The sequence below is a fragment of the Rhincodon typus genome, chromosome 29 (assembly GCF_021869965.1).
Source record: "Rhincodon typus isolate 14 chromosome 29, sRhiTyp1.1, whole genome shotgun sequence".
In the NCBI taxonomy this organism is placed as follows: domain Eukaryota; kingdom Metazoa; phylum Chordata; class Chondrichthyes; order Orectolobiformes; family Rhincodontidae; genus Rhincodon; species Rhincodon typus.
In genome coordinates this window covers 29,299,505-29,315,358 of record NC_063360.1, presented here as the reverse complement: position 1 = coordinate 29,315,358, position 15,854 = coordinate 29,299,505, and the positions used below count along the sequence as shown (strand labels likewise).

Sequence of the window (15,854 nt, the reverse complement as noted above, 5' to 3'; positions counted from 1 at the left end):
TAGGAAGTATGTGAACACATTTAAAGTGCAGAAGCAGTGTAAGAGAATAGTTCTAAGGATGAGACCTTCAGTTATAAAAAGATTGGAGATGTTGGGATGATGTTACTTGGAGGGTAAGTTAAGGAGCCCTCTTGATTGACTCAATTGAAGCACTCAAGGGGGAATTAGATGATTTTAAATAAGAAAAATACTCAGTTATAAGTAACATACACAAGAATGGCACTGAATCATAATGATCATTCAGAGAGTTGGTGCAGACATAATGGAATAAATTTCATCTCTGTGCCATAGAATCACAAATTGTATGTTTAATATTTTCCACATTTAAGTTATTGCATTCATATTTACATGATGTCCCTGATTTCCACCTTGACACTTAGATAGCTATTTAAGTGTTACTGTGCTCAGGAGAAACTGAGCTAATTTTGGCCATAATGTTAGTTTATTGGCTGGAAGCTTTAGAACTATTTTACATCAAAACTTTACAACTTGTGCTTCTGTGGTGTTTTTGTGGGATCTGTTGTAATTTTTATTTTTTTTTTGTCTTTTTTGCAGGGGTAAGAATGCTTGATGGTGAGATCACTGATGTAGTGGAAGCCCGTTCACTCAGTCTCAACCCTCAGCACATTCACATCTATAGTGCTAGCTGGGGCCCAGAGGACAATGGGCAGACTGTGGAAGGGCCAGCAGAATTGGCAAGTCAGGCATTCCTCAGGGGTATTACAAATGTAAGATCACGAAAAATTGCATTAGTCCTCTTTTTTCCATTTGCAATGCAAGTGCTGGTCTACAGGACATGATATTGTGTGTGCAATACAATTTATGCTCTAAACCTAAAGCAATGCAAATAATTGGTGATAAATATGTTCTTTCACAAAGCTAACGCTTTTATCATATCATTAGACTACCTTTAAAAGTGCTCAGCACTTTAATCCAAAATTTTTACCACTTTTCAGATTGAGACCATCTGCAATGTATTTATTTCTTACTGTAATCCCTTGTTTTAGTGACTTTAGCATTGCTAAGTCACCTGGGAATGAAACACATGGTGTAATGCAGAGTTCTATTTACTTGCTACACTAGCTAAAGTAAATTTGTTATGCCACTGACTTGGAACACTCTAGTTGCCTCTAGTCAAGTGTTGTGTAAGATGCAAGTACAGCATAGGGCTTCTGCCTCAGAATATAAGAGCAAGGGTTAGGGATGTGATCATTGCCTGAACTTGTATCCACTTTCCTATCCTATTTGCATTAGGCCTCTGCATCTTCCATTCTCTGATAGAATTCTGAACATTCATCAACCTTGGAAGTAATTTCTCCTTCTTTCAGCCCTAAAATAGTTCAAACCTTCTTTTAACCTGAGCCTACAAATTGTGATGGGACATTTTCTGTCTTGGCCTGCCTACCTCAGAATCTCTACTGTATATCCAGCATCCTTAGATTAGAGTTCTGATTCCATTAGTCTGTTAAGATAACCAAGCCTAAGGGAAATATTTGCTGCATAGCCTTTTCTCTTGGATCTATTTTTTTTCAGTTGCTCTATCTTGCTTTCTTGCGTTCCTTCCACATGAGGTGTTACGTCCTTCCAGTTTCAGCTCTTTTAATAGTCTAAAGATCTGGTTGATTGACACTTTCATAGGACTGTAGCAAAAGTTGTCTCTTCCAGCAGGTTGTAGAAGTTTGTTTTATTCAAGCTTAGTCAAATGTGACATTATTACTATAGGGTTTACTTTGGTTCTGCACGTCATACTGTGTGGACATGGAAATGCTATAGATCAACTTGGAGGATGTAAGAGGCCATTAGGGTGAGTTGAAGGGCATAGCTTGGCATTAGCTTTTCAAATGGTATCCTCGACCAGAATATAGTTTAAGACAACATTGAATTGCGACTCTTTGAGGAAAAAGCTGGTTTGACTCTTCGGCTAGGAGATCTTCAATGGAGCTTCCCAGAGTCATGTACAGGGTCCAGGCTCATGATCCACACTATCCCACTTTCTTATACTGCCTTGATGAAAATTTGTGGATGATAGGAAAGTCAGAATTGTACCTCAGTGGTCTTTTGTCGAGTCTGTTGAGCTCTGCAGAAACCAAACTCTGACTTTCTTTCTAGTTCTAGAATCTCTAACTAGTGATAACCTCTCCTCAACATTTGCCATACTCTTGTCAACCACTTTATAAATTGTTTCGCTTGTCTATCCTTGTATTTGGTTTCCATTTATAGATCTGAGCACTTGGAAGAATGCTTTACTGATTCCAGGCAATTCTAAGTGCTACAAAGCAGGTTTTTGGGGCATAGGAAGGGGAAATATTGATTTTGCTAACTGTTTCAAAACTGCATTGTAATTGGGGGAGGGGTGTTCATCTTTTAAAAATTGTATGCTGCTTAATTATAAAGCAAAGCACTATCTTAATATAGTTCTCATCATGTGTATTTATGTTGAAGCAATTACATTCAAGATTTAGCTAAAGTTTGGAGCTCCTCAATCGCATTTAGCAAACTAACCAGATAGCTCTTTCTTAGGGTCGAGGTGGTCTTGGTTCCATCTTTGTCTGGGCATCTGGTAATGGAGGATTCCAATATGATAACTGTAACTGCGATGGATATACCAACAGTATCTACACACTGTCTGTAGGCAGCACAACTCAACTAGGGAATGTTCCATGGTACAGCGAGGCCTGCTCTTCTACACTAACCACCACTTACAGCAGCGGAACCAGACTGGAAAAACAGATTGTAAGAAAGATTTTTCTGTTGTGTGCCCAAGGACAAAATTGCTGGCTCTCATATTTGTTGGTGGAAAGGTATAGGGTTTATAGTAGCTAGGTAATGCGGATGCCAGAAGTTGCTACCATTAACCTGGTAGGACCTATTTTGAACTTTACTGTCTCCCTTCCTCCTTGTCCAACAGTCAGCCTGGGAAACAGCTATTGATGCTAAGAACAGATGGGGTAGGGAAATGTTGGACAAGCTGAGATGCTAGGACTTCCTCAAGGCACTTAGCTGATGATCTGCTCTCATGCTTTTCCTCAGCTGCTAGGTTTCCCAAGCCATTTGAAAGTCAACCTGCAGCAATTAATTCTGTGGTGGGTAAAATTCCAAGTGCACAGAATACTTTTTAAATGTGGTTAAATAACTGACACTCACCTCTTCAGCAGGTTAGTCTTTTGCTCTCCACATTTTTTCTGATTGTAAGTGGATGTGTTTTAAGGTGGCTTTATCTGGTTTCAGTTTCTTGTTTAATATACTGTACCTCAAATTTTCCCCACTTGTTTGGTGAGGTGGGGTGGTAGCTTGTGAAGAACGAGAAGGCTAAGATTGCTATCATTATATTTCACCAATAGTCATAATATTTTGAAGTAATTTTCTCTGGTTCTGTATTTGGCTGTTTAAGCAGATTTTTTTTTTTTCTTTTGCTGCCATTTATCTTTCAGCAGATGGGAATACTGTGAAGTATTGGACATGCAAACTTGTGTATGTGTAGACAATTTGGCACCTTGCATCTGCTCTCATTTAATTAGGTCATGGCTGATCCAGTTGTAAACTCACCTACACATTTCTATCTATCCCAATAACTTTTCACCTTCTAATTCCTTCTTTTTAAAAATAATCAAAACCTCTGCCTCCAAAAGATGGATAGAAGCAGAGAGTTTCAAAGACTCAACTATGAAAATATTCTTATCGCTGTCTTACTGGGTGATCCCTTATTTTTAAATAGCAACCTCCTGGTTCCTGATTCTCCTAGGAAACATCCTCTCCACGTCAAAAACCTGTTAAGATGCTTTCAGATCTTGTATATTTCAATCAAGTTGACACTTGCTCCTAACTTCATTGGACATAAGCCTAGCTGGTGCAACTTTTCCTCATGAAGCTAATACTTGGAAAAGGCTGTTGCTCAGTAAACCTTCTGAACTGCTTCCTTAAAGGGAGGCCATTTTATTCTGAGGAGCTAGGATTTTAAACTAGTGGAGTGGGGGCAGAGATGGGGTTAAGGGGGGGGAACAGCGTGTGAAGGGAGGAGGAATGGAAGGAGAGTGAAGATCAACCTATTTACATGACATTGGTTGTAGCAGTGATTAGACCTCAGCAGAAGATTTAAGTCATGCCTGTTGACCAAAGGGTGGAAGGGCGAAATCTTTTTTTTTGGGGGCTCAAGTATCTGCATTTTGAATATTTTGTATTTCCTAAAGAAGACATCTAAAAATGATATAGTAGGATTTATAACCGTATTTGGTCAAATGTAGGGTTTGAATTTGAGGCCCTTTTTTAAAAAGGTCAGCTTTGATGGTTTGGAGAAAAATTGGTCAACGGTTAGTAATCTCTTTTCTCTTGCTTCAACTCCTCAGGTAACAACAGATCTTCGCTTACGATGTACAGAGAAACACACTGGAACATCAGCATCTGCACCACTTGCTGCTGGGATCATAGCTCTTGCCCTGGAGGCAAAGTAATTCTGTTTTTAGTGCAGTAAAAGTTATTGGATGGGTAAACACATTAAACGATGGTGTCTTTTAAGGTGGAATGGGTTTATGTATTTAAGTTACTCTTTCCAAGCAACACACAATAATTAATAGCATATTAGCAAAAACTTAGTATATGCAGATTTTAACTTGATTTGAAATTCAGAACAGAAACTAAACATTCTTAACACATCAGTCTTGAGTAGCTTATTTCTTGCTGCATGTGTAGGAAAATTTTTAACTTGTTTGCAATTCTGCTTTTCTTATTTGAGCATCTGTTACATAACTGATTTTTAGGCACCCATCTCCATAGTGGCTGGATGTTTTAGTGTATCAGACTACCCTAACCCCTCAATCTCCCACCACCACCCACCACCCCCCACCCCTCCCGCAAAGTGAATTAATTCCACTGCTCCAGGATCTTTCTGGAGAATGAAGATGTCCAATTAACAATCTTTTTATGACCTCTGACTCTTCCAAGGTCTGAGAAGCTCTACTTCAGCCACTATTTCAGATTGTTCTTCTCTGCTTTGCCCCCACACCATTTTCTGGTTTCTGTCATAGCATGAAGAGTTATCTACTGTTCTTTTCTTGATCTCGCTACACTGCTGATTTACCCACTTTTTTTTTCTTTCTAGCCACCATAGTCACTGATAGAATTAATTTTTACTGTTATCGAAACAGCTTGATCCCTCTTCCTTGCAGTCTTACCGTCCATTTGCTACCATATTTTCTCTTTACCATTGAAATTTATTGCTTTCAAAGTCTGCGTCCCTCCCATGACGCTACAATCTTTCATAGTCAATTTCCTCCACCACAAATGCTGCTAAGTATGGCTAATAAATTTAATTGATTATCATGCAGCTTTTGACATGGGTAGGTACATCATTTTTCTTCTTCTCCTTCTGTCCTCTAGTCCAGATGGGTGAAATTGTCCTGCTTTTGACTTGATTCTTGCCTATGCAATCACAACCATTGCATACCAAGCCATGATTTCCCTTCCTATCCTCCCATGTGATCATTTCCTCCTGTAACTGAAGTGGCTTCCATTATCTGAAGATCTAGTTCATGTCCAATTTACTTTGACAAGATTGAGTTTTATCTATTCACCGATAGTAGGAACTGCAGATGCTGGAGAATCTGAGATAACAAGGTGTAGAGCTGGATGAACACAGGCCAAGCAGCATCAGAGGAGCAGGAAAGCTGACCTTTCTGAAGAAAGGTCTAGGCCCAAAACGTCAGCTTTCCTGCTCCTCTGATGCTGCTTGCCTTGCTGTGTTCATCCAGCTCTACACCTTGTTATCTCTTTCTCTATTCACCATTTCTCTCAACTTTACCTTTGTAATACCACGCAGCAGTTCTGACATCTGGTTATGGAAAGTGACCTCCAGTTAAACATTTATGAAAACTAAAACCACTGTCCTTGCCTCAAGTCATATACTATATCCAATACTTTCCTATTCCAGGTCACTCTCTTGGGTTGAACCAGATTATTCATTTGTAAATTGAACTCTCAAACGAATCTTCTCCATTTACAGCCTACTTCCACATCTGACATTGCTTGTCTCAGCCCGCCTATTGAAATCCTTACCAAGCTTATTTTAAAATCACTACCACCCTTGACAATTCCAGTGAATTCCTGGCTGATCTCTGATCCTCCATGCTCTTGACTTCAGCCCATATGAATCTCTTGCTACTGTCCTAGTGCGTAGAAATGCCTATTGCCGAGGTGATGGCCTAGTGGTATTATTGCTGGACTGTTAATCCAGAGACCCAGCTAACGTTTTGGGGACCCAAGTTTTGAATCCCTCCACAACAGATGGTGAAATCTGAAGTCAATAAAAATATCTGGAATTAAGAATCTAATGACCCTGAATCCATTGTTGATTGTTGGAAAAACCCATCTGGTTCACTAATGTCTTTTAGGGAAGGAAACTGCCATCTTTACCTGGTCTGGCCTACGTGTGACTCCAGACCCACAGCAGTGTGGTTGACTCTGAACTAGGCAGTTCAGGGATGGGTAATAAATGCTGCCTGGCCAGGACACTGTCATCCCATTAATGAATATAGGGGGGAAAAAAAAATTACAGGCCTTGCTGACCACATTACATTCTTTCCATCACCATTTTCAATTTCACTTCCTCTTATTCTTGTTGTAAAATTCCATAATTGCCTCATCTCCCTTGTCAAACATACTTTTGTGCTGCTATTATCTCAGAACAATTTTTTTCCAACTCTGGCCTATAGTTCAACTCTTTTGTCTCCATTGTGGCTGTGCTTTCAAGCTAAGCACTATGCAATAGACCTCAACTCCCACTTCCCTTTACCTTCTTTTTACCAACTTTTAGCCATCCTGATTATCATGTTTTGGAGTTCATATTTGCCTCCAAAATACTGGTACATTTTTCTATGTTAAAAGAACACCATGAATCATGTTGTTCGTGTGTTTCAATGTTTAATTTCCAACAAAAAAGCAGTATATGGTTTGTGTTTGTAGTCCTACATTGACCTGGCGTGATATGCAGCACCTTGTCGTGAGAGCTTCCAAACCCTTGCATTTGAAGGCAGGCGACTGGGCCAAAAATGGTGTGGGGCGCAAAGGTAAGGAACTTGTTTAAGTGGCATGTTTTATGAAACTGACATTACCTTAGATATGTCATTCCCTTATTTAAACAAAACAATAGCATTTAAAGACTTTTAACACCAATGGGGTTTTATTTTGTTTGAAGCATATTCTCTTGTATGGCTATTTTAGCCAAAGACCTGAAAGAAACTAAATGCTGTATGAATAAGACATCTCCACTTCAGCACTGCCTTAACTCTTGATGCTGATGACCGTAATTTGAATTTGCCTGGTAAAGTTAAACTAAATACGTACAAGCTTGACGCTCCAGTGTTGATCAGTTTCGGTTGACACAGTAAATGTGCATTCCCTTACACCCACTCTCTGGAGGTATGATCACCTCCAATGTGCAGTGTTCCAGCTAGAATGGCTCGAAGCACTAGGATATAATACATGAGGTACATGATGTCATGTACCTGGAAGGGGGAATGATAGAGAAGGATGCTATCCCAGATGCTGCGCTCTTGAAGTAGTTGGTGGTGTGCTATCTGAACGTTTACCCTGACACAAATCAAAGAGCTGACAACCAAACTTTCACTTTGTCCTCGTTAGGTAGCACAGAATTTACACCTATTAGTTGCAGCCCTTGAATTTGCAGAAGAAACGTTGCCAATACACTGATGAAAGTATCCTGAATGATTGGCAATATACTTTAAGTTTTTATTATTATATTGCTCTGGCAACAATTTGTTTTATTCCTTTTTTAAATAATGCTTGAAGTTTACCTGAATACCATGTGTACTCTTGATTGCTGGTCACTGTTAAAGGGCATCCGAACGAGTACTAACAACCAAAATATCATCCAACTTCCTTAATGAGTTTGAGCATACCTGCTAAACAGGAATCATCAACTTTCACAATCTTTCAGCTGGCTGCTTCTAACTGCCTTGAACTGTTTAATTAGGATAATGACTTCTGCTAAGTGCAGATTAATCCAGGGCTTCTGATAAAGATTCCATCCTAGCTGTCTCAAGAGGATGTTTAGTGCCTCAGCATACTGACAAAAATTGTTTTGCGTTTTGCTTTGAGGTTTAATTTTAAGGTAAAACATCTTATTTAGATCTTCATGCCAAAACAATGGGATGAAACTAATTTCTTTTGTATACTTGGCAGTTTTGTTTGTAAAATAAACCCATCAGAATACCAAATGTCTCTTCCATAAAATTGAGATGAGTTGCTGTCCTTCAACTAACTAACTGAAGTTTGAAACCCTGGCTGTACAAAAGCTTCATCGGGGAATCTCTAACCATGAATCTGACACTGAGGAAGTTCAGCGTCAAATTATCTTCCATGCAACCTCATTACCTTGCCAATGGCATGATAATGTCTAATTACACACAAGCTTCATTATTTATTGTTGTTCAGTTTTCAACATGTACCCATTTGAGCTCAACACCTATGATCAGATCTTCAATATTAGATAAGAAAAATGAGAATTCTAAACCTTGCAACTGACCATGTTTTGAAAATAATACAAAGACTGGATTTGACTCTTTGCTGGAGATGAACTAAAGTGACAATAATGCATGGTTTTTCCACAACTTTGACTTAACGTTGTAATTTAATTATGTTGTGGGCAGCGGTCTCTTGAAAAGTAATGGCTTTAATAGTAGAGCTATTGACTTAGTGCTTTTAATTGGCTGGATATAATTGCTTTTTGCATTGTTATCAAACCTTCTGGAATCACAAATGGACACCCTGTCTGTCTAACTGATAATGTAAATTGTGATTGTTTTCAGTGAGCCATCACTATGGGTATGGACTACTAGATGCTGGACTTCTGGTGGATTTGGCAACAAAGTGGTTGACAGTGAACCCACAGAGAGAATGCTCCATAGATATTAATAAATCCCCACAGTAAGCGTATGAATGCATATTGGAATTTTTGTATACTATATTAAAATTACAGATGGCTTTGAATGTCTTACAAGACTTTATTTTATTAGAAATCCACTCACTACCCAGAAATCTGCTAAATTTATTGAAGGTCAGAATGGTACATGACTAACTCCAGTTGTTACTTTGCACACCTAGGATAATATTAAACATAATATGAAAAACAGCCAACATAGTACATCCTTATGTGATACATAGAAGGCAGAAATGGACTGATATTAATGTTTATACTCCACTCTAGTTGGCTCCCAACTTGCTGCTCAAATTTAATCATATAGCCTTAAATTTCCATCATATGATTATCCAGCTTCCACTGAAATACATCAATACTATCAATTCAACTATTTCTTGTGATTTAACAACTTCTGCATTGTCACCTGCAATTGCTTAGAATGGTGGGAATTTGCTATCTTGCACTCGGGATAATTTCTTTTATTTGTAGTTTAGGAACCTATATTCAATATTGGTAACAAAAAAAAACCTGCCTAATAACACCAATTGGCTCCCAAAATTAGGAAAAAGTATACTTGTATGATGTCTTTGAAGAAAAACAACTTGAATTGATGTAGCGGTTAGTCTTTGAAATATTTCAATCAATGAATGATAATTTAGGCTGCCATGTATGCAGTTGTTCAGGTTCGCAATCATTCTGTATCATTGTTTTTCAGACAACCATTGGGCAAATGACTGATTTAGTCTGTTTTCTGGCAAAAGGTTGAATACTGTGTATATTGTATGAAAATGTAGCTGGCTGGGAGTGTGTTTAAAGACCTAACACAATCTCCGAAGTTTTGATTTCTTAAACTTGTGTAAAGATTAAACTTAGTAATACGCTGGAAAGATTTGTATCTTTGCCAAGTCCTTATGTTATTGATCTTTCAGATCTTTTGGAGCTGCTGAAGCTACATTCCCTCAAGCTTCAATGAGTAAAACATTACACACGAAAGTAATTTAAATAGCTGAGTAGAATATGTGAATAATTGATGTTTAGGTAGAGTGTGGTACAATGCTGCAGTACAATCTGACCTTTTCAAACTGTTTTAGTGCCTTTTTCTCTTCTAAGCCTCTAAATAGGATTGCAGCCCTGTAGCATTCTCACTAGCCTTAGTGCTATATGTAACACATTCTCAGTCATCTGTTTTTTTATATAATGTATACACAACTCCATTTGAAATCATTCTCTGAAACATTAAACAATCCACATCATAGGCAGCATTCTGGAGTAGCTTTTAAATTGGCTTCTAATGATGCTCATAAGATTAAATTGAATTCCTCTTTAGGTTGCATAGAATTTCTGAGATTATCCAAAATTTGAAATTATAGCTTGTTAGAAACAAATACTGTCTTCTGACCATATGTTTGTCACATTTGCTCTGATCCTCTTGAAATATATTTTCATGACTACTGCTAAATTCTAATGGGATATTATAGAGTCAGTTATACAGCATGGAAGCAGACTCTTCGGTCCAATTAATCCATGCTGATCATGTTCCCAAACTAAACTAGTCCCATTTGTCTGTGTTTGGCCCATATCCCTCCAAACTTTTGCTATTCATGTACATGTCCAAATGTCTTAAACGTTGTAACTGTACCTGCATTTTCTCTCGCAGTTCATCCCACACACGAACCATTTGTTTTTAAAAACAAAAATTGCCCCTCACGTACTTTTTAAAATCTTTCTCCTCTCACCTTAAAAATATACCCCCTAGTTTTGAACTTCCCACCCTAGGGAAAAGGTGTTGTCATTCACCTTATCTATGTTTCTCATGATTTTATAGACCTCAATAAGGTCATTTCTCAACCTCCTACGCTCCAGTGAAAATGGTCCCAGCCTTTCCAGTCTATCTTTATATCTCAAACGCTCCATTACCAGCACATCCTAGTAAATTTTTCCTGAGCTCCCTCCAGTTTAATAATAATTTTCTATAACAGGGCAAGCAGAACTGCACACAGTACTCCAGAAGAGGCCTCCCCTAACATCCTATGCAACCTCAACGTGACGTCCCAACTCCTATACTCAATGGTCTGAGCAATGAAAGCAAGCATGTTAAGTGCCTTCTTAACCACACTACCTGTGACACTCATTTCAAAGAATTATGTACCTATGCCAAAAGTGATTCAAATCTTGCATAGTTTTTTTCCCAAATTGATTTGCAATAATAGCAAGATTCTCTTCATCCAAGTTATTTTCTTCTCACATCTGTAAAGAGAAAATGGAGTGGTAAAAGTTTGTCTCTAAGCTGCGGACAACAATTCTTAGCTGAAATAGCCAAGAATGACTGAAGTTTCTCACTGAAATCAGTACTCTTTTTCCCATGTTATGCCTTCCTTTGGTAAGGGAAACTCCTGTGATTTACCCACTTGTGATGTTAGGATAACTACTTCACTTAAAGCCATGTATGTTAACTGTAAGCCATATCCAATGTGATTAAAAACTTATTCCTTGGGTTTAAATGGTTTAGAGCATACTTTTTTAAATTGTTCTTTCAGAATTATTTCTGACAAGCTTGTTATCAAGAAATATATTGATCCTTGTTCTGAAACTAAAAAATACATCCGCTGTCTTGAACACGTGGAGGTTAGATTGTCACTAAGCTACACTCGAAGAGGTGATCTGAGGATTTCTCTTACTAGTCCTAGTGGGACATCTTCCAAGTTGGTTGATGTAAGGTATGGAAGTCATTGTGGATATTTATTTACTAATGTAGAGATGAAGGAGAAATGATCCGGAATGGCCACTAGTCTCTTGAATCTCTGAATTATTGGTTAACGTTGAAGGTCATCCTACTCCAACCTATTACACAACTTAATGGTGCACCATATATTAACAGTCATGCGTCAGAAGATAAGAACAAGTTTTACTGAAAAAGAAACAACAGGCTGTATCTCACAGGAAGTCTGTTTTCCTATTCAATATGGTTATAGCCAATTCAAGACCCTATATCTATGTTCTTGCCTAACCTTCGTATCTCCACTTTCCCTAGAGTCAATATCTTTCAGCTTATTCCATCACACAGTGTATTGTCAGCAAACTTGGATACTTTTGCTTTACAGAGCCTTCATCTGTGTTCTTTTAATGCAGGTAACGATTAGCTGAGGCACCAATGCTGATACTTGAAGAAGCATTCTTAGGTAGTCTGCCACTGTGAAAATGCCCTGTCTGTTACCTAATCTTTACTTTGTCCAATCTGTTAGCCAATTGTCCATTCTAATGTCTTGGTCCCTGAGACAACCCTCATCTTAACTTTTTTTATATGGCTTCTTGTTGAATACCTTTTGGAATTCCATTATACTGCATCCACTTGTATCCCTTTTTTATATCTACCTTGTTAGTTGTACTCTTAAATTTGTCAAACATAATGCTGACTCTATCTGATAACTAACTGTTTTTTAAGGTGCCTTACTTGCATCTTTTTTTTATTAGTCTATTTTCCAGAAGACTGCTGCCATGCAAATTGACTTGTCGTTCCCTGCCTTCTCTTGCTATCTTTTTCTTGAATAAGTGTTACATTTTCTATCTTCTAACACTTTTTTTTTCCCTAGGGAATTTTGGATAATCACAATCAATGCACCTTTGCGGCCTTCCCTCCCTTTTTTTTTAAAAGGAGTCCTAAAGTGTGGGTCGTAGGGTCTGGGGATTTGTCAACATAATAACAGAATTAATTCTTTAGTTCTAAGTTCTTTGTCCCCATTAGCCCCTTGGTTTCTCTTTCTTTTCGTGCTGCAACTTCACGGTGAAGATATTTTTAAAAAATATTAACAACTGTCATTTCCATATTCCCTGGCTAGGCCTCTTGAGGTCAATGTTTACTTTTGCTATTCTTTACATATCTAATAAAAGTGCTTATCTGTTTTTATAATTCTTTAGTTTACACTTGTTTTTTTAATCCTTGTCAACCTTTTTTGGTTTCAAACATCTCTCCCAATTTGCCGGCTTGTTGCTACTTGAGCAGCAGCTTAATACTAGCAGCTAGAGAGAGTATGCTCAAAGGTTTTTTAATTGAGGAAGCCTGAAGCACTAAATGTTTGGAATTGGGCCATCATATGTTCAAAGCATGATTGAGGGTTCATAATCTTGCCACACTCCTCCTAACAATACCTCAATGTGTTTGCACCCAAGATCTGTAGCAGTTCAATATGGCACACTGCCACCTTGAAGGCAATTGAGGCAAAGCATTTTGATGCCTATCCCATATCCCATGTACAAATTTTAACAGAACTGTATTTAGGATTACAAACTGGACCTGGAAGTAAGATACTCACTTTCCCAACTGTGTGTCACAGATTCAGTAATGGAGCAGAAGTGTCCATTATTGTACCTGGTTTTGAATTGAAGTTCAGAGTATCAACACAGGAACAATAGACTAGAAGAGTATACAGATATTTTCATTGAGTATTATGTGGTACCTGATAACAATAGTGTAAGTAAGATATCTTGCCCATGAATGTGAAATCTTTTCTCCTTCTGTATAATTTTGTCCTTGCAAAACATATAAAGTGTGTAAGTTTCCCATTTTTACCATATTTCACCATTGCTGGAGAAATGTTCTGCTGTATTGCTCCCATAGCCAAAGGAGACTTCTTCACAATACCATTCCAGTTTCCTATAGGATAGGTGAGGACATTGTCCTATGATTTTCTCTGCTATTACAAAATCACCAATATTGTTTGCCAGGGTGAGCTTTTTTTTCTACTGTTTATATCAAGGGCTGTACCCTTTGTTTTACATAAGTATTGAATGAAATTCATAACTGGTGGAGTGTGGGAACTAACGAAAAATGCCAAATGTTTTGGATGGTTTTCATGACTAAATTTTGAAATGTTAGTTCTCATTTTCTTCACTTTTTTTTTTGCATCTTATTTTTAATTTTATCACCTCAGATTTACGGACAGCAATTGAAATTATGAAGATTTTACTGTTAATAATCTGCGTGGCCCAAATCCCATCCCGTCTTTGGGATACTAAAAATCTACTGATATTGATGAAGTGACTTGTGAATAGAATGTGATTTTATTGTTTTTCTTAACAGCAATTAAGTATTTTTCAATTGCATATATCGTGCTGTTACTATAATTTATGCAGTGGTTATAAATGTAAGACTTGTGTTCTGAGTGACTGCAATTCAGTGGAGCCTGTTCCCAACTGGGAGGCATTTAAAAATGAATAACTTCAGCCATGCAATAACTTTAAATTTTGCGTTTAAAGTAGAAATAGTTTGGAAAGTAATCTGCAAAATCATTCTTTTATTCTCTGATCTGTTACAATTCTGGATTCATACAGTCCTAGTGTATCTGTGTTCAGAACAAGGTAGATTTTTATTTATTTTTTCAATGGGATTGGATGTCACTGGCAAGGCAAGTATTGTTTCCTATACTTAACTTGCTCTTGAAGTGATAAGATTTCTAGACCTTTTTCAAAGGGTAGTTAGAGTCAACCCATTGATGTGGGTCTGGAGTTGCATGTAGGCCAGACCATGTAAGGATGGCAGATTTCCTGCTTGAAAGTCATTAGTGAGCCAAATGGTTTATTACAATAATTGATGGTCCCACTTATAGTGATCGTAAAGCTACCTTTTGATTTCAAATTTATTATTTGGATTTAAATTCTGTTGATTTTCTGGTAGGATTTGAACCAGTGTCCTCTGAGCATTATCTTGGACCTCTGATTGATTTATTAGGCCAGTGAAATTTAAAAATCACATTAAATTTGGTAGTGGTAATGGCTTCTGAGTTATTTGTCAGGTGTAAACATTTAATTAATGAAAACATTTTACCCAGTTTAACTTGAATATTAATTATCTTCTTGTTTTTAAAGACCATATGACACATCAAGCCATGGATATAGAGACTGGACCTTCATGACCACACACTGCTGGGATGAAGATCCAAAAGGAATTTGGACGCTTAAGATTGAGAATAAAGGAAGTTCCAAAAATACTGGTATGTTTAGGAGCAAGGAGTGTTGCAGTTCTTTACTGCTACATTTTACAATTAAGATTTGAGGGTGGAGGAGTACACTCACTCCAGTCCTACAACTGCACAGGCCACAATGTAAAATCAGAACGTTTATTCTGGCTACCAAGATCAATTTCATACCTTGCCTATATTGAGTTTTAAACAACAATATCTAGCAGCCAAGTTTCTTAAATACTCTTAAGTTTATTATCAAAACCAAAACTTCATTGAAGATGCAGTAATTGGTTAATATATACAGTCAATAATACAGAAGTATCATTCCCAAAGCACGTGTGCACATTCTTCAGGGTGGGGGTAAGGGGGTGTGAAATTCTCTGCAAAGGTTTGGCTTTCTGAGGGAAGAGGAACGTTTTGGTCAATGGCTTATTCTTGAAGGCAAATGGATAAAGTATAGGATGCCTAGAGCCTATTGCTCTGGCATGTTCGGCCAAGCCATTAATCAAATAGTTGTCTCTGAAGTCTTGTAGACACAGCTTAGTCAGGATACAATTTTCAGATGCTCCTTTTTGATCATCTTTCAGAAGAACAAATAGGTTTCACCCTGAACTTGAGGGTTTACTTTTCAAAATAAGACAGATCCATTTTATAGCTTATTCTTAGGCTTTCCTTCAACTGAGCCAGAAAAAGAACTTCTTGTTTTTACCCCAAGCTAGTCACTGTTCAAAACTGCCTCAGCAGGGATCTGCCATAAAAGAAACAATATCACCTGGGTTCTAGAAAGCCTTTTTGTTTTTTGAAAACTTACTTAGGAGTTTTTTTTTTTGAAGACCTGTTTAATAAATCACTTCACGTGTTCCTGCAAAAAGTGAAAAATTGATTTTGCACAATCCTTCAAAGCTCGAGTCCTCCAAGCAGTATTAAGTAAAAAAAAAAAAAACTTCACATCACAATGTACAATAGCG

General features: G+C 37.6%; 1 protein-coding gene across 6 annotated transcripts in view; it reads left to right on the top strand.

Moving 5' to 3' along the window:
• Nucleotides 1-15,854, top strand: part of LOC109936002 (furin-like) — a 62,546-nt gene that overhangs the window by 15,281 nt on the left and 31,411 nt on the right. For 4 of the 6 annotated variants that reach the window (XM_048614329.1, XM_048614328.1, XM_048614330.1 and 1 more), the window contains exons 7-13: nucleotides 556-728; nucleotides 2,521-2,733; nucleotides 4,344-4,444; nucleotides 6,955-7,058; nucleotides 8,820-8,937; nucleotides 11,467-11,646; nucleotides 14,792-14,916. In XM_048614329.1, the coding sequence (XP_048470286.1) occupies nucleotides 556-728; nucleotides 2,521-2,733; nucleotides 4,344-4,444; nucleotides 6,955-7,058; nucleotides 8,820-8,937; nucleotides 11,467-11,646; nucleotides 14,792-14,916 (1,014 nt within the window). The remainder of the gene's footprint in view (nucleotides 1-555; nucleotides 729-2,520; nucleotides 2,734-4,343; nucleotides 4,445-6,954; nucleotides 7,059-8,819; nucleotides 8,938-11,466; nucleotides 11,647-14,791; nucleotides 14,917-15,854) is intronic. The other 2 variants (XM_048614326.1, XM_048614327.1) reach the window with 2 other exon arrangements.